This window comes from Odocoileus virginianus, chromosome 21 (assembly GCF_023699985.2).
Source record: "Odocoileus virginianus isolate 20LAN1187 ecotype Illinois chromosome 21, Ovbor_1.2, whole genome shotgun sequence".
NCBI classification, from domain to species: domain Eukaryota; kingdom Metazoa; phylum Chordata; class Mammalia; order Artiodactyla; family Cervidae; genus Odocoileus; species Odocoileus virginianus.
In genome coordinates this window covers 8,723,810-8,747,478 of record NC_069694.1, presented here as the reverse complement: position 1 = coordinate 8,747,478, position 23,669 = coordinate 8,723,810, and the positions used below count along the sequence as shown (strand labels likewise).

Below are 23,669 nucleotides of genomic sequence, written 5' to 3'. Positions count from 1 at the left end.
ACATCCTGTATGATTTTTATCCCCCTCCCACACGGTGGGGAAGACATCTTTTCAATGTGAAACAGTCAATTAATGTGTGTAAAAGAGGTTCCCAAAGGGTTTTTTTTTGGAAACCATATTTCAAGTAATATATTTCAGCAAAATATTTTGGAAAATACCCCTTCTTTATTATTTTTATTAATTTGTAAAACTACTTACACTTTGTTACCTGGGTAATTGGGGATAACATGATATTTGAAATTGATACCCAAACTACAGTATTAGTGTAGCCAGCTGCTTACTCTTTTCTAGAAATGATTTGATAAACTGACAGTGAGCCAGATGCCAGGAAAGGCACGGGCAGGAGGCTGTCCCTGGCAGTTGAGGCTCCTGGGTTCCGGGCTGATCTCGGCTGTTCTGGAAAGGTTGCTATCCTGGGAGTCCGCTGGGTCTGAGCTGATGGGACTCGGCTGGCTCCCTAGGGAGCTGGCCTCTGCAATGTGAGAAACAGATTGTTCTCAGCCTCCTCTGTCTCTTCCTTGGCCTAGGGCTGACCGAGAGTCTAGAGAGAGAGCAAGGTGTGCTTAAATGTAACATTTCCATGTCTAACTCAGGGCCAAGTGATGAGGAAGCTGGCCGTGTAGACATACAGGTTCGAGATCGAGATGGAGTGTCAGAGGGCCGATTTCTTCCTCTTTTCATGGTTGACCTAGTGTACTGAAAGGAGTGCTATGTTGGCAGTCAGACTGGTGGTGTAATGTGTGATCTGTATTTAAAAAAACAAACCACCAAAACCTCCTGGTGTCATTGGGGAAGCTGCTTAGTGCCCTTATTTTCAAGTACTTACTGTGTAAGCGCTGTATATAGGGTCCCTTGCAACATGCTAGAAATACAGCAATGAACAGGACAGGCATGATCCCTGCGCACGGGAAATTTAGCTTCCAGTGAGCCTGACAGCTGACTCTAGGAGGAATTGTCTCACTAAAACTGAAAATGCTGCAAGAAGTAAAGGATGCTGTGAGGGCCTCTGGGGAAGCAGGGCTTTCCGAAGGCAGTGATTTTCACTGAGCGGAGATGTCACTGTGGCCAGCTGGAGGAGCATCCTGGGCTCGCGGGGCAGCAGGGAAGGGAGGGAAGCTGCACAGTTAACTGTGTGGTTATTGCGACACAGCCCTCTGCGCTAAGGGAGATGTGTTAGGCTGACCCTCGTCTGTAAGACAGTGTTAGTTTGTGCTAGCACTCTTAACTCCTTAGGAAGTCAGGTAAGCAGGAGTGAGCACCTAGCTCAGTATGTACTCGACAAGTGGTCGATTTTTAGCAATAATTTAAGAAGACTTTTCTGATCATTAGAGTGTCCTGGAAATTTTACAGCAAGCTCCTGTATCCTTGGAGATTCACTTACGCAGAAACCTCTCTTTTACAAAGGGGAGCTGTGGGAACCTGAGGCTTGGTGACTCACTCTGGGGTATCTGGTCCTTTCGCCTCAAGGCTGCTGCCTGATTGCGGTGAGCGCACTGTCGGGTGTCTGCTGCCCGAAGCCTGTAGGATGGAGTGTGGCCTGGAGTGGCCGTCTGTGCGATACGGTCACTGTTCGGGAGGAGCTCGAGCCATTGATTCTGCGTTTTCCTCGGTCATGAAATGAGGAAGTTTGTGTAATAAATCTGAATTCGGTGTTCATGCAAAGCTAGTTTTTTTCTCTCTTTGTCTTTTAAGATTGGTCAATCTGAAGTTTACCTCATCAGTCCTGACACCAAAAAAATAGCGTTGCAGAAAAATTTTAAGGAGATATCCTTTTGCTCTCAGGTAAATGGACATGGGTTATCAGCTCAACTGCAGTTGAATTTTTTAATGAATTATTTTACTGTCTGTCATTCAACCGAAGTGGCTAAGGTCACAAGATGTATGCTTTCTAAGTGCTGGGTTTGTGATCTTGCATTTCCTTTTGTTTATTAAGGCAAAATATAATTTTGAAGTTTAAAAATTTTGCTTTTAGCAACCATAACTTACTGGAGAAAGTGGGTCTCCTTTTCTTTTTTTCCCCAGTCATTGGTAATAGTGGGCCACAGCCATGATTTCCCGGTGTATGTGCCTGTATGTGTGTCTATATGCATATTCACATATACATTCATACACACTAATGTATTTTTTAAAGTACTTATTTTTACTTTCTAAAAATTCATGGCTTTTGGGATACCAAGATCATTATCTCTTCTTCCTTAAAATATAATAAATAATGACTACCTTTGAGGATGTTTTCCTTAGAGTACAGTGTCTACTTGAGTTATTTCCTGAAAAATCTCCTGGGTGTGTTTCATAGAGAGATTTGGAGAATTTGTCAGTTATAATGAGCTATGACAACTTTACTCAGAATCTTCCTAGCAAAAATGTGTTACTATTTGGGTAGTTTTTGAAAGTCTAAAATCATTTTCTCATTTTCATCCTCTCAAAATTAATAAGATATAATGAAACTCTCATTGTTGATTTATAATGTGATCTATGTAATGATTCAATAGGGAATTTTCACCCCCCAAAGGTGAAAACAACGTTCATGCATAAAACTGACTAGAGAACCATTTACAAAGAAAATGTTTTTTTCAAATCATATTCTCCTTTGGAGTAACCTCTTGCATATGCTTAACTTGCCGTTGGAGAACATTGATAGCAATGCCAGGATGTGTCAGTGATTGCTCGTTTAATGGGAAATATTTTACCTGAAAGTGAGATTCTCCGTAGACATTTTATCTTGATTTGCTTGTATTTCTATTGAAATGGTAATATTAAATATTTGCTTTTTCATATGGTAGTTTTATTATTTCCTAAATGATGTTTACAAGTTTACATGATCACCTGCCTTTCAAGCTGTCAACACTTTGCATGCTGGTGCTTTCAGGAGATGCTGTAGGTTAACATTTATGGATGATGTCTTATTTGTATTAAGGTGCTTCTTAGCTGATACTTTCAAAACAAGTGCATGTATTAATATTTATTAAAAAGAGCTCTTAGGAAACTGTGGTACAGCTTTGGCCTTAATATCTTATGTTTGAAAGTATCTCTGTTCTTTGTGTGTATGACTTTTGACTCATTCTTCCTACCAGTTTACTTCAGGATTTACTTCTTTGTTATTTTAGGAGTACAAATATTTTAAATCCTTTCTTTTAATTTTTGTGTCTATGTGTGTTTGCTTGTGTGTGTGTACAGTTGTGTTTCTTTGTTACTCTCTCATCTACTTATTCCTTATTCCTTAAATACCTAAGAAAAGTTCTCATTTTTCTGTGTCAGCTTTTCTATACTTCCTCTCTCTACTAAAATGAGGATAAAAGCTCTGGTTTTCAGATCCTGCTTCTGTTATTGTGGGGATAGTCAGAGGAGTAACGTTTGAGTAGAACTTCATATCTGAGAGATGTTTTTAGATATTTAAAACATCTGAGCAAATAGTAGTTTCATAGAGTCCTTTAAAACTGTGCTGTGTGCGTCTTCAGCTGCACGTGTGGCAGTGATGCCTCCTCTGGGTACTGCTGACCATTCTTGTTCTCGTCCCTGCCTTCCACAGGGTATTAGACATGTGGACCACTTTGGGTTCATCTGCCGGGAGTCTTCTGGAGGTGGAGGCTTTCATTTCGTCTGTTATGTGTTTCAGTGCGCAAATGAAGCTCTGGTAAGTGAGAACGAGCTCTTCTTACCTTGAAATCTCATCTACAGAGGATGTCAGCCTCACTGATTTCTTTACATAGCAAAACTATATGGCCTCGCTGACAAATTATTCAGTTTTAATTATACTTTTGTGACTATTTAATAACCAGCTGATACACACTTGAGACATGCTTGGGTGCACATTTTCAATGCTCATCATGCTTAAAGGCCTGCTCACGTTCACCCTCTGCTTTAGCATCTTTCAGAGGTCATTTTGGACTTTTGATCAGAAGAGTTGGTTTTCCTTCAGTATTTAATTTGCATCTAGTTTTGACCTTATCTCCTTGAAAAGCTTTGAGCATTTGTAGTGTTTCTAGACTACGTATAATCCTAGTGGTTCTTAACGATTATGGTCCATTAACCTGTGACTAACAGCCCAGAAGAACCTTCAGTGCTGGGTCTTCCCACGAGTCCTAAAATCTCTGCCCGATTGCTTTAAACGGACTGTCTGCTCTCTGTGGTGTCTCCCCTTTGTCAGGTGGATGAGATCATGATGACCCTGAAGCAGGCCTTCACGGTGGCTGCTGGGCAGCAGACAGCGAAGGCGCCGGCCCAGCTTTGCGAGGGCTGCCCCCTGCAGGGCCTGCACAAGCTCTGTGAGCGGATCGAGGGTGAGCTGGGGCGGGGCGGGGCAGGCCGCAGTCCAGGGACCCGGGCAGAGTTGGAAGGTTCTGTCCCACGGAGGCTGATGTTAGTTACAGGGGTCGTGGAGGGGTGTTTTCTGTATATCACTGCTGCCGTCTCCCCTGGAGGGGCCCTGAGGGGGGTGGAGGAGTTAGGGGAGCAGGGGGCCCAGGACCGGCTGCGCTGTCAATCATGGTGGGTGCGTGTTCAGCTGGCCGCCGTGGAGGGGTCTAGTAGGAGGAGAGATGAGAGTTACCACTGAGTCAGCCGCTTACGTGGCTTCCCTGCTGGCTCACTGCAGCTCTCCTGCAATGCAGGAGACCCAGGTTTGATCCCTGGGTAGGGGAGATCCCCTGGAGAAATCTTGCCTGGGAAATCCCATGGACAGAGGAGCCTGGTGGGCTGCATTCTGTGGGGTCGCAAAGAGTCCATTACAAGGTCAACGATAGCTTCTTCCAGAGCAGGTGTAATGGCCAGAGGGCAGGTTGCCGTTGAGGAGCCAGTGAGAAAGAGCGCAGGAGTGTTGCTCCGAGTTTTTCTAGGAATTTGGCTTGGGGAGAAACTGCAATAAATGTTATGATTTCCATGCTTAAGATATGCCTGGCACTGTACTTGTTTTCTTTAACATGTATTATCATCCATTTAATCCTCACCACTTTGTGGAAGGAAAAGGGATTACTGCACATTTGAGGGATAAGCAAACCTACTTTCTGGGGCTTGGGGATGATAACCATCCTGATGGATGTGAAGTGGTATCTGATTTCCCTTTTTAAAGACAAATTGACATAATCTTAAAGCCTGGTCGGCTACAGTCCATGGAGTCGCAAAGAGTCGTACATGACTGAGCAACTTCACTTCACTTCACTTAAGGTCTTCAAAGGTTCATTTGCTGGCATTCCAGTGCTGTTTAAAGTGGATCAGAATGATTAACATTTTCAACCGTGTTTTCCTAGTTGTTCCTCTTTGCTGACATGATGCAAAATATATCTGGGAACAAGAAAAGTTGTGCTTTAACAAGAGATCCCATCTGAGAGCATCACTAGTTCTTTCCTTAGTGGTTGTCAAGATAAGGTAAACGATGATGGCAGTGTCCCCATGAGCTTGTAAAGAAGGCTGCAGTGACTTCAGCCTTGAAGATAAAGCAGATTCTGACCTGCAGGAGCTGGAAGGGTTCCAGGGTTCCACTTGACAAATCTTTCTTTGTTCTGGCTTAGCTTTCAGAGAGCTATACCTGAAAAGTTTAATTATGGTAGGGATTTTGCTGTTGTAGTTTTGGAGTTATCATTTAATTCATCTTTTTACTGGATAAGATCCAAGCAAAGCAGAAAGCTATGCTAATGTAAAAACATCCATTAACCAGCACAATTAGAAGACTGGCGAGGGTACCTTTTCGACAGCATATTATTAGAGCCATCCTTAGTAAGGGAGATACTGATTATTTTATTGACAGTTAGTTTCAGGTTCTTACATTTTGCATCCCTACCCAGGGATCCAACCCGGGTCTCCCGCATTGCAGGCAGATTCTTTACCATCTACCAGGGAATCCCCAAGTAGAATGAAATCGTTTGTTAAACCTCGTTCTATGTACCCATAACAGTGGTTCTAATAGGAAGTTATGATCTGGCCAAGAACATCATAAACAGTGGAGAGGAACAATGAGATGGCCACAAAACGAAAGACTTAAAGACTGTTTTCTTAATCAGTTGATGTAGTTAATATGCTCTGGAATCCATAAAGTAGAATAAATAAACTGTACTTGTGGGCGCCATTGGACACTTAAAACACGTAAGAGGGGCAGCTGGGCAGATTCTGGGTTTGGACTCTCTACGACTGCTAGTATTTATAGAGCATTTTGCTTATTTTAAAGTTTAGAGGAGCATTTTGGGAATTCTTGGAATAAATTACACTTCCACTAAAAAGAAAAAGTTGAACTGAGGTTTCCTTTTGCTCTCCAAGCAAATTTGCCTTCGGCAAAGCAAAACTATTCATTAGCCCTCCCTTTAATAAGAGCCTTTTCTGGCGGCCAGCATGAAGGCAGATTGACTTGCTGCCCTTCTCACCTGTAAAACCTTTGGCATCACGTGGGGAATGCTGCCTTCTTGCTGCAGAAACCCCCAGGAGCGGCTGAAAATATTGAGAAGCCCCACGGAGGGTGCACAGTGGAGAGCAGGCATGGGGCCTGGAGGACCAGCTTTGATTGAGATGGGGCAGAAAGGACCTAATGAATTGAGAGCTCCTGAAGACAAGGCTAGAACTGTCTTAAGGATCTCCGCATACCTCCTGAATATGACGAGTAGACTGTATTGTATGATTTCACCTAAGATTGTTAGAAGTATGTATAATGAGTCTAACTCTTCTTGAGGTTTTTCTCCATATGTGAATGTTCCATCAAACAGTACAAGTGTGTCCACGAGAGGATGCTTGGATGGTATCATTGACATCCAGATGCAGGGAGGATTTTTATTTAGTGACCTCTGAGTGCTAATTTTGCTCATAAATGTAAACACTGTTTTGATTCAGCCTGTAAGTAGTTAGTGCAATGAAGGCATCGCTGTTTCCCTGGCTGGTATGACCTGACAGCTTGCCAGAGGAGTAGCTGAATGATCGTGCTCTGACAGATCGAGTGGTCTTTTCTGCACCTTTAATCTCTCCTCTCTTTTAAACTGAAGAATAGTTGACTTCCAATATTATTAGTGTCTGTGTGCAACATGGTGATTCAGTATTTTTATATCTTCTATACCATACAGTGTCATCGTAACATTATTGACTGCATTCCCTTTGCCATGCGTCACATCCCTGTGACTTCTTCATTTTACCACTGGTAGTTTAATCCGCTGATACATCTTAGTCCCCTTGACTTATTTTGCCCCGTCCCCTCCTCCCCTCTGCCCTACGGCCACTGGCTCGTTCTTGGTAAGTCTATCTGTGTCTTGTTCTATTTGTGTTTGAGACTCCACATATAAGTGAGAATCTGCCCTGCGTGTCTTTCCCGGCCTGACTTCTTTCACCAGGCAGTTCACTTTGGTGTGAGGTCGCTGGTGTCGGGTGACCTGACCATGTCGGTGGAGAGTTCTGGAGTGGTCTCTGGAGGCAGATCGGCGTGGGTCAGATTCTCACTCTATCCCTTATGTAGCTGATGGCACTGGACAAAATATCTGACTTGATCGTGCCTCAGTTTCTTCACCTGTGGACCTTGGGATTACTGTATGTAGTGCCCACCCAGGATTATATCAAGGGTTAGGTGAGATTGTGCGGTGTTCCGTAAAGTGGCACAGCAGTCGTTTAAAAAAAAACACTGGCTTTTATTCTTACGGTGGCCTTTTAGGGTTTTCTTGGCCAAAAAAAAAGGTGGTGGGGGAGTACCTCTGGAAGGACTTGGAGAAGCGGCAGTGGTTTGAGCCGGGCCGTGGCCTCGCCACAGCTTGCTGAGAGAGGCGGGGCCCCTGCCTTCTGCGGCAGGGAGAGCAGGGAGTGCTGGCTCTGGGACAGGCCTGGCTGCTAATTGGCCTCCTGGCCCGTCAGTTGCCTGGCTTCTCTGGACCTTGGCAAACTCATCTGTAAAACAAGCTGATTTCCAAGTCCCTGTTCTTGATTTCCGAGATGCCCTGTCTGGCCATCCTCATGATGTAGCTGAATCTGGCCCAGCAGCTCGCCCTCAGGAGGAGATGGGGTGGCGAGTGGGCAGGGCCAGGACTGCCCTGAACGTCATCGCTGCAGGTTTTCCATGAGAGGTTGGCAGATCCTTTCATCCGGACTCATTGTGTGTGTGTTCGTCCTCGGCCCCAGGGCTCAGAGCAGGGTCTGAGCCATGTGTATGTGGAGAAGGGGCTTTCTGAAATAGCAGATTCTCATGGGCACTAAAATGGCAGCTTTATTTTAGTGACTTTCCCTCAGAATCCTCTGTCATGTTAATTATGTGGTCATAAGACTATTAATAAGCATGTGGTGGTGAAAGGAAAGTTGTTGGCCACACGAATCACTTTTATGTGAAAGAGCCTAACCTGCAGGAGGATGTTGGTCAGTTCTCAGACGGGGTAGTAGTGGTTTTTCCTTAAGGGCGATTGTCTGGTTTACATATAAACACTCATGAGGGTTTATCATTTCCTGAGGGGAGTGTTCCAGCTGTGTACGGTGTTCTAACATGGTGTAGTGGTAGGAAAAAACTGATTTGGAACCGCACAAAGCTGAGGTAGAGTCCAGTGTGTTGGTCTCTGAGAGTCTTGTGAGCTCTCTGGGTCTCAGTTTTCCTAACTGTAAAATGGGGCTAAGCAAGTCGTCTTCATCAGGTTGTTCTAGTATAAGATGAAATGATACAAACCTGACGTTTAAGTTGGTGTCTAGCACACGAGGGCTCAGTCAAAAACTGTTCCTTGTCGGTGTCCTCATCACTGACATTATCATTGACTGGAATTTCCATAAAGCCTCAGATGCCTGAAGAGGGAGGGAGAGCGTGTGAGAGGGAGTGAGTGGAAGGTGCTGACTCTACATCGGAACTGTCACTGCTGTGTTCTCAGCGCTCTCTTTTTGTCTTAATAGGAATGAATTCTTCCAAAACCAAACTAGAACTCCAGAAGCACCTGACAACATTAACTAATCAGGAGCAAGCGACTATTTTTGAGGAGGTCCAGGTACAGTACTGGTTTTTAATTTCCATAAAGGAAAAAAAAAAGGCAGCTTCTCTGTGGAATGTTGTCATAAAAATAGCAAAGCAGACCCGTCGGAGCCCTGAGGAAGTGGACCTGAGTTCCTCTTGGTTTGAGCTTTAACAGCCTTGGGACAAGGGCATGGTCAGTATTGCAGACTCCTGTCAGAACTTGGCTTTCATGTGAAAGCTACTAAACCAGGGCAGCGCTCTCTTAAGGAATGAGGGGAAGGAAATGATAAAGTAGGAGGAGCCTCAGCCTGCGAGAAAGAGGACCCTGGACTTTGGTCCCTGAGTACTGCTCTCTCCAGAGACTTCTGCCACCTCCGTTGCACTCAGGATTTCAGACCTCAATGTGGGAGTCTTAAGAATATAACATTTTGTACATGAAGTTGAACATAAGTTTCCCTCCTCGTTGTTTTTTGTTTTGTTTTTTTTTTTCAGTTTTGAAAATACAATTTAAATGTTGCCTACACTATATACTATTTCAAATCTAAACATAAAAACAAAATACAGGACAAAACCCAAGCTCATTGGTTTCCTGCTTTAACCCTGGAAACTCGCTGTCCTCCTTGCGTTTAGATGCACGTATCTCGGGAAACCACGCTCTATGTGCTGGCATGCCTGTAGTCCGTTCATTATGAATCTTTGATGAGCTCATCAAAAATGTCATGTCTGCTTTTGCAAAGGGATGTGTTCTGTGGTTTCGTGGCACTTTTTCTCGGGAGGCGATCACAGCAGAACAAAGCATTAAGTCTCTTGTGAGGAGGAGAGTGGCAAGGGCTTTGTGCATAGAGGAGTCTTCAAACAAAGCAAGAAGGCCAGGAAGTCTAGGTTGTCAGTTTTCTCTTCCTCCTCACTGGGGAAGAGGCTGCAGACAGGACCCATGATCTGTTTTGTTAAGAGTGAGAAATTGAAGAATTGTCTTTTTCTTTTTAATAACATGTTCTCAGTTCTCCTTTCCTTGGTTTTCTGCAGTAGAATTAGAAAGAGTTTGAATTTTATAAATAGCTTAGAATGTTATTTTCACAATTATCAGCTGCTTTTAAATTTTCTTGTGTTCTTCTGACTTGAGACACTACTTAATTTTCTTAAAGGATCTTTAGAGTTCTAAGTACACAGTACTCTCAGACAGACTTATTAATGTGGTTGGTACTTAGAATTCTTAAATAGATGGAGAATTTGCTTCTGATTGTTAATGCATCTGTGATGGGAGCTGGGGCCTTTTTCATCTGATGCTGACTTACTTTGTTGTAGTGCCATCAAGTCTCTTTAGCAAGCATAGAAGATTCATTCCTTCCCTAATGTGACTTTGCCTTCCTTTTCATTTAGACAGCACTGTGTAACTTTCCCCCAGACAGTGTGGTGAATCAGGGCAGGTGGCACCCCAGCTGTTCTGCAGCAGTGACACATTCCTGGTGGATGTGATTCTGAGGTTCTCTTTCATCCATGTGAGTTAGAGATACTCCAGTATATTACAACAAAGAAACTTCAGAGAAAATCAGTGACAGATGTTTGCTTTAAAAAATTCATTCAGTTAGTATACTGGGATCCCTATGTGTTGTTGTAGCAGGCTCTGTAATTTTTTGAGTAAAGACCAAAAAGAAGTCCTATTGTTCATTGGCTTTGAATAACCAGCTTGTACGTTGTCCTTCATCCTTGTAGGTGTAGCTCTTCTTTGAATAATACACACTTAGCCTGGATCTCGTCTTCTGATGGCTTGTTGATAGTCTTGTTATTTCCTCAGTGACTGTTCTTGTTTTCTATAAAATATTATATAAACCAAGTCACTACTTTCTTTTTAGGTTGTAGTGCCTGCTAATGCATTTGAAAATCATGCATTTTGAATGGATTATAAGGAAAAAGTGGCTTTGAAGTGTCATGAGACCTCTCATAAATAGAATGGTTAGTATTTTTCCTTTCAGTCTTAAGTTCTCCTGAAGTTCCTGAACAACAGAAGTTGTTTCTGAGGAATTCTCCAAGGGCAAGTTTTATAAAACAAATGTAATTGCTACTGAAATAATTGTACTTAAAGCATACACTGGGCTTCCCTGGTGGCTCAGATGGTAAGGAATCTGCCTGCAGTGTGGGAGACCTGGATTCAGCCCCTGGGTTGAGAAGATCCCGTGGAGGAAGGCATGGCGACCCACTCCAGTACTCTTGCCTGGAGAATCTGTGGGCAGAGGAGCCTGGTGGGCTACAGTCGACAGGGTCGCAAAGAGCTGGACACGACTGAGCAACTAAGCACAGAGCTTACATATTCACTGTTTTTGTAAGTAAATGTTTCATGGGGGAAAAAAGTGCCACCCAGATGGAACCACAAAGGAAAAGAAATTAACTACTGTGCAAATGATGCTGAGGTTTATCACTGCTGCCAACAAGCTGGCTTTGACTCTGAGCTCTGAGAGGATGCCAGATGGGCATGTGGATGTGCTAACCCTTCTCTAAGAGAACTCATGACACTGCAGAGCCACTTTTTAAAATTTGTGACCTTTTTGAAATGTGCAGTTTGCAAACACGTCTAAGTAGACATGTGAGAAGCCTCCCTGCTGGCGGGATCTGGCTCTGTCCTTGTGCTCTCCCCTGCTGGCTGGGTGTGCTAAGCCCACGTCGGTTGTCCTAGGGAGAAGTTGCTTTCAGGCTGAGTAGGGCTAGTAAAGAAAATGTCTCAGAAGTCACATTCTCTTCATCTGATTGAGTGCATTTCAAGGAATGACTTAATACTCAACCGAGTAGGTAAACCAAGTAGATGCATATTCAGTAGATGTTGATGATGAATTAAATAACATGACATGACTTTACAAGTTAAAGAGTAATAGCTAGAGGAGCTTTTTTCCCTCTCTTGAACAGAATATATAGGAACTTAGTTGGATTTTTCCACGGTTTTAAAATGATTTGTACAAGATTTCATTATAATTTTTTAAAAAGATGCCATTGTCCAACTAAGCATTTTAAGTAGACTCCTCAGAAGACCATAGACCTTCTTAGCATGCTGGTATTCGTAGACAGTGTTGGAAACTGACTCTCATATTGCTTTTATAACTGGTTTATAGCCCCACACATCATAGAAAGGAGGTTAAGAAACATAACAAAATTGGCTTTGTTACTTTTAACAGGCAATTGTTTTGTATTGTTCTTTCTTAAGAAATGAACTAATGATAGAAAAGCATACAAATCAGTGATGTGTAGTTCAATGAAATAAACTTTTTCTGAGGTATAGTTGATATATAATATTACATAAGTTTCAGGTATACAATGTAGTGATGCACAATTTTTAAAGGTTTATAGATATTACATACATAATGCCTATATATATAAGTAATATATATATTATATATAATTATGCCACATTTTAAAGGTTTATAGTTATTATATACAATATATAATTATCTATGCTATCTAATTATATTTTATACATAATATATAATATATAGTATATCAGTTTTAAAGGTTTATGGTTATTATATATAATAAATATATTTAACGGCTTTGTAGTTATTATAAAGTTTCGACTGTTGGATTTGTATAAGATGAACACCCCTTGCAGCAACACACAGGTTAGGAAATAGAGCATCTCCAGCCTCAGAACCCCACCTTGGTCCTGCCTCAGGTAACCGGCGACCTGACTCCATAGGTTAATTTGGAATAATGCAAAACGATATTATTATCCAGCTTGATTCCCCATTAGTTTCCTTAGACCTGTCTCTCTGACTCATGAATGTTTATGAGATTAAGTCACCTTCAGGAAATAAAATGATTCTCCCCTTTGGAGAATGGTGAAGTTCCCTGGGAGGCATTCAGGAGACTTCACTCAATGGAAGGGTAGCCCGTAGTCATGTTTCGGTTATTTTAAGGAAGCGTTTATTTCTTGACCTTGGGTGGCCCTGCAGACGTGATATTCTCAGCCTGTCTGTCTTTCCCCTGTGATGTGTGACGAGCTCCGTGATGCGCTGTCTGGCCAGCAGCTGTGGGAGCACATTGTGCTCGGTTTAGACTCATTTCTGTCCATTCCAGTACTTTCTTTCACATATATATTGAGGAAAAGAGAATGTACCAATAATGCTCCTCTCTTACTGCTGCGTTCTTGGGCTGTTTTGATATTGGAAATAATCGCTTGTGAAGGATTTCTCCAAGAAAATATACAGATTTTCTTGTGAGAGTAACCAAAAGTTTCACTGAAGATTAGGAAAATAAAGAATGGGTCAGCTCTCGGGTACCTGCTCAGAGGCTTCGTAATTCGCGTCTGCTTCTCTTTCTTGCAGGGTTTTTTTTTTTTTTTTTTAATAGACTTATTTTTTAGAGTAGTTTTACAGAAAATTGGGTGGAAATACAGAGTTCCATGAAACTTCTCATGCACCTCCCCCTCCTCAAGCCAGTTTTTCCTCTTAATGTTTTGTCTCTGTGTGGTCCCTTTAATACAATTGAGCCTGTGTTGATGTGGTGACTGAAGTCTGTAGTTTACTTCAGGGCTAATGCTTCTGATCATTTACTCCCATTTCCTTGAGTAGCAGGAACAGCTTATTTAAAATGATCTTTGCTTTTAAGGGAGGGAATGTTGGAAGGTCTGGGTTAGGTGTTAGCTCTGCTCTCTGAGTCTATGACACAGAAGGTAAACTTGTTCCTTAGCTGGGCTGTTGAGAACAGCCTTGATTCAGCCTCAGATGCTGTGTAGTTGATCTGTTTATTATACACCCAGACTTGGTTTTAAAGGGCAAGCTGGAGGCTTGGGGTAGGGAGGGAGAAGAAGCAGCGCAGTGGAAACCTGTCATTATATATATATATAAAAGAGTATATTTCTAAAGTTTATAAACTGCAAGCTTTGTGTGTCTCCAGAGTAATTCAGTTTTGTTTGCTTCATATTCAGGGAAAATAATTGAATACATTAAATTAGATGGTCTAATAAACACGAACTCTGGTATTTCAAGTCCAAAGAGGCTGGGAGCTGGAGGAGACCTTGGAGTGTATTGCGTGCGTAATCTTCATTTGAACAGACAGAGAGGATGAGCGTAAATGAGCTGCCTTTGACCCCTCTTCCGGGCAGCACCTTGAACCTACATGTCCTGATTTCTGGTTCAGTGTGCTTTGCCCCTACGTTGCCCGAAAAATAAAAGGAATGCAAAGAATTTTTAAAATACGAGAAAAAAAAATTGAGTCTGTGCCGTGAAATTTTGTGTGCAAGTGTATGTATGCCTTTTGGGGCCCCCAGAAAATGCTTCCTGACTAACATGTTTGATATGTGAAAGGAGCCATGACCCTGGATCGGATGCTATTTTCCTTCCTAGTTCCCTAAGTGTGAGTGTTTATAAATGTGCAGGCATCATGGCTCCTGTCCTTTTCTGATGTTTTCAAGAGTATTTATTAAATATTTTGACTATGCCTCTATCTGATGTGAAATGTTTATTTTAGGTATAAGGACATCAGAGGTCAGAAGCCCAATCTGGCCCACTGGCTTCACTGTCTCTTTTTAAAAATTGTCTTCACTTCTAGGATCATTGGTGCCCCCTAGTGAGATGATTGGGTAAAAGCAGTAGTCCATGGTGGGAGCCGAGCATTTTCAAATGGATGGTTTAGCAGTCTTGGTGACAATTAAAAATTAATGTAAAAAAATTAATATAAAATATTCTTTTTTTAACCTTAAGAAATTGAGACCAAGAAATGAGCAACGAGAGAATGAATTGATTATTTCTTTCCTGAGATGTTTATATGAAGAGAAGCAAAAAGTTCACATCCATACTGGGGAGATAAGACAGGTATGGCATTTTCTCTCTTTGTCTCATTTCACGAGGACACTCTGTAGAACAGAGTCTTGAGGATTTTCTGAAGCTTTGAAACCTCTTTTCCTCTCTGCAGTTTATTTTTACTTGTTACACATGCAGGGGAAATTTGGAAATGTTTAGATTGTGCTTGGAAAAGGTGAGGCAAGCTTCTGTGTCATTGTGGTGGGGGCAGAGTGGTTGCTCTGACGGGGGACTAGAGGAGGGCGTCTAGTGAATGCTGCCGCCTGAATGAGCTCCTTGAGCTGCAGGGAGCCAGGCCCTGTCACCTCACCTTTCTCCCTGATAAAATGAGAGTGGCATTGTACAGCTTCTTTTACAATTGTATAAAGTGCCTGGAAATTCTTTGCACTAAAAATGCAGTGTGAATGTAAGATAGCACTACTGATAAATCGCATACAGTATTAGCCTGGTTTATATGCTGCTCAGATACAGAGCTTCTGTTTTACTTAGCATACTGGGGGTGTGGGCTTGGAAAAAAAATTAACAGGATATTTTTGATATTCATCCTTGTTGTTGCATAAATCAGTAAGTAGTGTGTTCCATTTTATTCCATTGCATCAGCAGCACAGTTTGTTTCTCCATTCTCCTTTTGATGAACACCAAAGTTAATTTTAGATGCTGGTTATTGTGAACAGGCTGCTGATGGATACTCTGTGACACCACCGGATGGTGGGTTCTGAGCTGAGAACTTCATCCTAGCTTCAGAATTTCAACCTTGGCTCCAAACGTTCATGCTTAGAGTTCACCCCTCAGTCTTGGCAAAGGCAGTGTGGGGACTGCAGTGCAGTTCACTCTGGAGCCCCAAACTAGAAGCTTATCCAAAAACCAGCATCAGCTTCAAAGGAGAAACTTCTGGACGCTTAGTTTAAAATAAACAAGGACTGTGTTATTTTCTATATGTGAACTATTTTCCAAAGATTGTATTTTCAGATTGCATTTGAGTTATGGTGATAGACATAGAAAAGAGCCTTTGTAGACAATAGAGGAGACTAGAAGAAACATTGATTAAGTATGCAGAGATTCTTATGGTTGGGTTTATAAAAAGAAAACCACAGTGTAGTTATTCTTCTGTCTCTGAAGGATCTTCTTGGTAGGATACTACCAATCTTTTAGCCAGTATTTTATGTATCAAAATTATTCAAAATGCTTCTCCTTTGTAAAAACTTTGGTTGAAAGCAAGTCTTCAACTTCTTAGGAGTGAACTGGTATTGAGTCAAATGCATGCCCCTGTGGGTTCTTTGTGGATAATTTCCTTAACTCTAGAGACTGACTTGAGCCTGGATAGGCTGTAATTCTTTGTAAATGATTGCACAGGACCAAACTGCGACTAATAACACACTCACCCAGGGTATATAATTTTTTGAGTGAATGCTAGAGCCTGTGTTCATCATTGTTCTTCTCAAAATGTTAACTTTCCAAAGCTCGAGGTGGTATGAAGGCATTTAAGGTATTAATCTGCACACTTTTCTGTATGCTTGAAATATATAACAACAAAGGATAGTTGGTGTTTAGAGTAATGGAGGATGTGGTTGTGTGTTTTTCTAACAAAATCATCATCTAGCAGGAAGCATTCAGGTAAGAATCCATAGAAGAAATAGTTTAATCTAGAGAGTTTTATTTTTTTTTAAGCATAACTCTAATAACTAAATTTTATTTTGTGATTGACAAACTTTTATGCTGTCATTTCATGCTCTGGTGAGTTAAGGGAGAGACTGGATTGCAGAGGACAGTGAATAATGAGATGATGGAAGAGGAAAAAGAACTCTGTGGGAGGGGATGAAGAGATTATTGTAGGCAGGATGGATTCTTTAGTTGATTAGATTTATTTTGTCTCACTCTCTGAAACACCCCCCAAAGTAAGTTGTTACTTTAATTTGAAAAGCTAATCATAGTCACCTTTGTACTGGAAGCTGTGCCCATTGTTTTACATACTTTACCTGCTTTAATCTCATAACTAAGTCCTATGATTAGATCTTGAGGTTGGTTTCAATTTACAGAAGAGGAAATCGTGGCTCAGAGAAAGTAATTTGCACAAGGCCATAGCTAGTAAATGACATGTCTCTGATCCATCTTCGGAGCCTGAGCTCTAAACTCTTTGTGAACTGATTGGTTTCTAAGCACTTTTCCTTGTTTTGTTTGGAGTGGGTAGTGCAGCTCTTTGAGGCAAAGTTATTTCCCAGACTTGTAGTCATGTCGCCAAGGAGCAGATGGAGTCAGAAAGAATATGACCTAGGATCAAAAAGACACATCCTAGACATTTTTCAGTCCTTTAAAAAGGAAGGAAAGAAGGAGAGAAGGCAGATCTAAGTGGCTTAACTTTCCATTGTTCCACTTTTTAGACTTCACAGATTGCAGCAGAGAATATTGGAAGCGAATTACCATCAAGTGCCACTCGATTTAGGCTAGATATGCTGAAAAACAAAGCGAAGAGGTCTTTAACAGAATCTTTAGAAAGTATTTTGTCCCGGGTAAGTGACATAATTCCTTCTAATTTCAGTTAAATCCCTTTTTGAGAGAGCATGAAATTCAGTTCTTTGCTTTCATTCCATCAGTGTTCATCACAGAGTATAGAAGGGTAAAGCCTTGTTCGTGTCTTCTCAGTGTTAGAAAAGTGTTATCTACCCTTAAAATTCAGTTATAACTTAAGGTTAAAACAATTCTCTATTCTTTTGTATTATATTCAATGGAATTTTTGTCTCCCAGAGGAATGTTATTTGTTGGCCAGTCCCTGTAAAAATGCATGGATTAGATATACCGAGGTGTGGGTTCTGTTCTCCCTATCGTCACTAGGTACAGTTTAAAAATTGTCTTTGTTAGCTGCAATTATGTGTCTGGAACTATTTATAGCAGGATCTGCAAATCATGGCCCTTGTGTCAAATGCCACTCACCTCCTGGTTGTTTTTTTTTTTTTCTTTTTTTTTCTTTTGGTGGGATCTTAGTTCCCCAGCCAGGAATCGAACCTGAGCCCCGCTACATTGTAAGAGCAGAGTCTTAACCACTGGACCACTGGAAAGTCCCCTACTTTCTGCTTTTGTAAATAAAGTTTTATTGCAACACAGCTACCTATTGTCTCAGGATACTTTTCTGCAGAGTTGAGTCGTTGCTATGATACCACATGGTCCACAAAGCCTAAGAGGTTACTTACTAATCTGGCACTTTACAGAAAAAATATGTGACTGGGAGCTCTGCAGGAAGTTCCAATCTGGGAGTTCTTTAACAAATGATTGCCATCTTCCCCACCCTGCCAGCACGAGTATAAATACCTTGATGGCACTTCTAAGAAATCAAAGTTCTCTTTTCTCTCAAAAGTTTCACACCTTTCTGGAACTTGTAATATCTTCTTATGGTTCTCTCTTATTTCATGAACCACTCCAATTGAAACTTTTTTTTATTAAATTTTATTTTGTGCAAAGATGTTTCTGAGCATTTTACAGCATCCTTACAGATCATTAAAATCGGTTCATTTACAGAACTGGAATTGGAGTGGGCCTGCCTTTGATGGCTCCCAAATGGAGAGATTGTGGTTTGCGTGTCATAGGCTGGCAGTTCACCACGCTCTGTGACTCAGAGGAGAGTTGTTGAGTGTGCGCACTCAGCGCTTGCTTTTCTCTAGACGCACTGTCTCCTCTTCTGCCCATCATCCTGTCAAATGACTAATCTTCAGGGTGCTTTGGAATGTTTAGGTTGGTTAAAAAAAAAAAAGATATGTTGATTGTCTTAATGCACATATGTGCTCAGCAGCATTTCTCAGGTGCACTTTTCCTGAGCTTATTAAATAGACTAGATTGCTTCCAGCAGATGTCTTTGCAAAAGCCTCAGGAGTATAACTTGACGGCTCTTCTTTCCATAGGGTAATAAAGCCAGAGGCCTCCAGGAACACTCAGCCGGTTTGGATCTGGACAGCTCCGTGTCTAGCATGTTCAGTAACACCAGCAAAGTAAGCACGTTTCTTCTTATATGACACCCTGAAGAAACCAACAAATGGGTCTTGCTCGTCTGCTCTACACAGGGCCTATCAGAAGGAACCAGAGAAGCCTCATAGCTGCCATCATGAAACGTTTGGTGCTTCCAGACTTCATGATGCAGGTGGAGGGCTGGTCGTGCACTTCTGCTCTGACAGACAAATTGTGCTGAGCAAGGCAGAGGGCTCTTCCATAGCAAAGAGCTAAACGCACAGGCAGTCAGTGGATTTCTTTCTTTAGAAGGTTTCCCAATGAAATCTAAATATTAAAAATAATTTGAATTGGGAAAACCTCAAACATGAGTTTGTGAATTCTGAGAAGTATGCAGCTTAAATTCTTGTGTCCTTTAGCTGACTCTGTGATTATAATTAAGCATCATGGTTTTTATAAATAAGCCTCAGCCTTCCATGTCTGCCACCAAGCGCAGCTTTGTGATGATAAGCAAGCCAACAGTTCTTTTTGGTAACAAACCTGTGTCTGTGATGTCGTTGTTTTCATTTTTTGCCTTCTAAACACACAACCATATTTAAGCCTGGTTAGCTCACCTTTTTAACCACCAGCCAAGTGGATTTCGGGTTTTCTGCTGGGGAGGGCAGAGAGCCCTGGCATGGGAAGAGTAGTTGTCGTGGAGACCAGCCCCTTCCCACAGGAATCGGAGTTGCTCTGAGCTCCCCTTTGGGCATGTGGCTTTCCAAGTGTTTAGACCATAACAGCATTGTGAAATGGTTCACAAACACACGTACATACATGCTCACACATAAAATTAAAATAAAATTTTACAAACCAATATTTACTGTAAATAGTGTATGATACACGTTGGTATTTTCTGTTGTTTTAAAAAGTTTATGGTAGACCGCTAAATTGATATCAGTATGTTCTTTGAATATCGATTGGCCCTTTCAGGTGTAAGATGAAGCTAAGGGTTAGCTCTTTCACATAATTTGAGGGATGTTAATGAGAATTGAGATGAATAGGTTTTCATGGTGGATTGTCCTAGACACATTTTTAAACCTTTAAACAATCTTTGTAACTGTAGAGTTCTAAAGAATGAAAAATTTATGTTACATTTGAAGTGATTAACATTTCATTAGGTATTGGGAAATTAAGCTTTTTAAATCGAATTCCTGTAACATTAAGTGCTTTTAACCTCTCTCCTTAATAAACATAAATTTAATTTTTTAAAATTAAAATCCTTAATGCCTGTTATCTAAGAGACATTCAGTTACAGGTCAGATGAACAGATGGAATTTAGATTCTCCAGTCCACCATTCGATGCATTTTCTCTTTTCATGTTGACTTACTCATGCCTTCTAGCAATTTCAGTAGGGACAAGCTGGTATACTTCTTATTTTGATTTGAGAAAAACATATCCCTCCTTCCCCCTACTATTACCCCCTCCCCCACATCCTGGGCATGCAGTGCTAAGTGTGAGCGGTGATAGTTCTTTCCTTTGAAAAAGTATGCATCTTGAGAGCCTGTGATATTAAAATACTGTTGTGAGTCCTAACAAATGTTTGAGGACTCACTCAGGAAATTCACTGAGTGCCTAATAAAATAATAGCTTACATTTACATAACATTTTACAGTGGACAGTTACTTTTGGTTGTATTATCTTGCTTAATCCTGAAACCCAGTGAGATAAATTTTCACTGTACCCTTTCACAGATGAGGAAATTGAAGTGCAGGAAAAAGTTAAGTGATTTTCTCTGAATCATGTCACTAAGTGCCTAGGGAGATATTTTCCATATCTAAGAATAATGTAGGATGTAATTTTTAACACTCAAGATTACCCAGTTAAATCCAAACATTAGCTCAAATTTAGAGAGCCTTAAAATGTGGGTATCACATGTATGAACACCCTTGGCCGAGATAAAGAAGTTGATTTGTTTAAGCAGTGCAGACAGGTTACACAGCACTCATTAGACTTGTTATAGGCAGTAGGGAAGAGTTTGTTTTCTGCAAAGAGAACTGTTTTGGCTTTGCTTACAGCAGTTACTTGTTATAATTTGTTCTTCACACTTGCGCTTGGGCAGCGTCCTGTTTGTCCTGCACACTAGCATTTTGTCTCCTCCGAGGAGGCACTTAATGGGCCTTTATTGCCTTTTTTGGTGGCCTCTGGATGGCATTATGACCAGAAGATGTGCCTACATATTGGAATGTTTTCCTGCCACTGGAATCAGATTTGTAAATGCCACCAGTGCCGTGTGACGTGTCTGATCTGCGGTCTCTGTCTGCTACCAGGAGCCGTCTGGCTGTGAAAAGGAGGCCTTGTCCATCTCCGAGAGCTGCTTCAGGCTCCTCGGCTCCTCGGATGACCTGTCCAGTGACTCGGAGAGCCAGCCCACGGAGGAGCCAGCCCTGCTCTCACCCAAGCAGGGCTTCCGAAGGCGCGCCAACACCCTGAGTCACGTCCCCGTGGAATGCCAGGAGCCTCCTCAGCCGCTGCGAGGGTCTCCAGGGGGCTTGCAAAGGAAACTTGTGAGGTATCACTCAGTGAGCACAGAGACGCCTCATGAACGAAAGTAAGATTTGTTGAAAATGTAGATTTGTTGTGTGAATAGCTGGGGCATATGTTACTGCCAGGTATGTGCATCCCAGGCATGTCTGTTGGGCAAAAAAGAAGCCCGAGTCCGGTTTCACTCTTGGCTTAAAAAGAGAAAACTCAAATCAGTGACGTGTCCCTCTCACCTTCCTCCCTTGGGAGAGATGTAGTTGTAAGAGATACCCGTGGCTTGTCCAAGTGCAGGGACGGTGAGGAAGCAGGCAAGATGAGCAGAAAGGGCCCGTGAGATGCATACCGGTCTGAGAGGCAGCCCTGACCGGGAACTCCGCCCCTGGCCCGGAGGGGAGCAGCGAGCAGGAGATGCTCGTTTGAGGGCGGGGGCCTGGGCCACAGTGACGTGGGCACTCTGTCCCTGCTGTGTCCCCAGCCGGCAGAGCTACTTCACTTCACTGCAGGACACGATGGAATAGACAGTCTCTAAAATCACCTCCGACGTGAGAATTCTGGATTCTTCCAGTAACACTTACTGATTTTAGTAAATTGGGCCATGGCGGGCTGTTGGAATGTCCTGCTTCCAGAGCCGGGTCAGCAGGACAGCGGCAGGAGCCCCACTTCTTCAGGGGCCCCGTGGCGGTTAATGTGACCTCACGTGTCGGAGACCGTGGGTGGGCACGGGTGTCTGTAAAAATCACTTCAGAAACCTGAAACCTCTCGCCTTGTAAACGTGAAATAGGCCGCACCTGTGTTCAGCCGCTGCCTGCCTCTGACCAGTGACAGCAGAAGCCAGGACATGTCGTGTCTACACCGGGTGGGGAGGCGCTCTGATACGTTGCCGGTGAAGGGGGACATGTGCTGGCAATCTCAGATGAGGCTATAGATTTGAGGCTATCAGCTTTGTTGATTTGGCTGGATAATTGTGATCCCAAAGCATGACCTGCTGCAGAAGCTAATACTCAGTTCTGTGATGTTCTAGAGATGAATGTGCCATGTGATCAGTTGTGTTTAACTCTTTGCGACCTCATAGACTGAAGCCCGCCAGGCTTCTCTGTCCATGGAATTCTCCAGGCAAGAATACTGGAGGAGGTTGCCATTTTCTCCTCCAGGGGATCGTCCCAACCCAGGGATTGAACCTGCATCTCCTCTGAGATGCACTGCAGGAGTCTTTATCCATGGAGCCATGACAAGCATAGTTTGAGGCTTTATGGGTTCTCATCATGTTTCTTGAAATCCTGTGGACACACTTCTTTTGTCCTGCCTCTCCACTGCGCTCCATCCCTCTTTTTCTGGCATTTCAGTGATGATGGAAACCTTCCTGTCTGGAGCTTCCTAGTCCTCTTGCTAAAGCCTGCTGTTTGACACAAGCCAGAGGTGGCAGGAAATTACAGAACCCCAGACCATCCATTCCCCTTCTCCCTAAGAGCGCAGCTTCCTGTAGGGCCGTGTTGGTGTGGATGGTGAGGGGACGCGGGACTGTCCCCCCGTCACCCTGCAGCATGTCTCTCCTGCTCTGCGTGACCCCTCATGGCCTCTGCTCACTTATGCACAGGAAATGAGACTTTGACATTCAGGGCAGCTTATTGTTCATGTTGAAGAGAGATGTATTTCTAAAACTCTGGATTTTGTTTTGCTTTCCTTTGCTTATAATTAATTTTTATCCATGTCAGATCCTAAGAAGGGAGTGGAGGAAATGGATGTCTTGGGGTCATTCCGAGTGTGGGAAGTGATCAGGCGGGACCTTCCATGGCGTCCTCTGGACTGAGCTGTTCTGCCAGTGGGGTGCGGGTGCTGAAGAGGGGCGCCCCCACTCACCGTGACAGCTCCCGTGTCCGTGTGTGCCCTGCCTTTCCGGCGTGGTTCCTCCCCCCTAACACCCTGCCTTCTCTCTGCTTGCGGTTTAGTGGGAATTGTCCACCTGTTGGCGAGTCTCAGAGTCCCTCAGGTCAGCCTTCAGCTCCTCCTCCACCTCGTCTTAACCCCTCTGCCTCCTCGCCTCATTTCTTTAAGTACCTCAGACATAACCCGAGCGGGGAGCAGAGTGGGAGTGCCGTGCCGAAGAGGTGAGCCGCCGGCGTGGCACGCCGATCTCCCCAGGACGGTCACGCAGAGAGGGCGCTGCATGTCCACGCAGGACCCGGGGCACCGCGTGTGCGTGTGCATATGTGTGTGTGTCCACGCAGGACCCGGGGCACCGCGCGTGTGCGTGTGCATGTGTGTGTGTGCGCACGTGTGTCCACGCAGGACCCGGGGCACCGCGTGCGTGTGTGTGTCCATGCAGGACCTGGGGCACCACGTGTGTGTGTGTGTGTGTGTATGTGTGTGTCTGTATACGCAGGACCCGGGGCACCACGTGCGTGTGTGTGTCCACACAGGACCCGGGGCACCGCGTGGGTGTGTGTGTGCATGTGTGTGTGTGTGTGTGTCCACGCAGGACCCGGGGTACCGTGTGGGTGTGTATGTGTGTGTGTCCACGCTGGACCCGGGGCACCGCGTG

At 43.1% G+C, this 23,669-nt stretch overlaps 1 protein-coding gene across 7 annotated transcripts in view; it reads left to right on the top strand.

Moving 5' to 3' along the window:
* TBC1D1 (TBC1 domain family member 1) overlaps positions 1–23,669 on the top strand; it is a 227,337-nt gene that overhangs the window by 113,990 nt on the left and 89,678 nt on the right. For 4 of the 7 annotated variants that reach the window (XM_070452042.1, XM_070452047.1, XM_020905470.2 and 1 more), the window contains 9 exons: positions 1,693–1,782; positions 3,530–3,634; positions 4,148–4,280; positions 8,830–8,921; positions 14,575–14,685; positions 17,052–17,180; positions 18,564–18,650; positions 20,917–21,197; positions 23,077–23,235. In XM_070452042.1, the coding sequence (XP_070308143.1) occupies positions 1,693–1,782; positions 3,530–3,634; positions 4,148–4,280; positions 8,830–8,921; positions 14,575–14,685; positions 17,052–17,180; positions 18,564–18,650; positions 20,917–21,197; positions 23,077–23,235 (1,187 nt within the window). The remainder of the gene's footprint in view (positions 1–1,692; positions 1,783–3,529; positions 3,635–4,147; positions 4,281–8,829; positions 8,922–14,574; positions 14,686–17,051; positions 17,181–18,563; positions 18,651–20,916; positions 21,198–23,076; positions 23,236–23,669) is intronic. The other 3 variants (XM_070452043.1, XM_070452045.1, XM_070452044.1) reach the window with 3 other exon arrangements.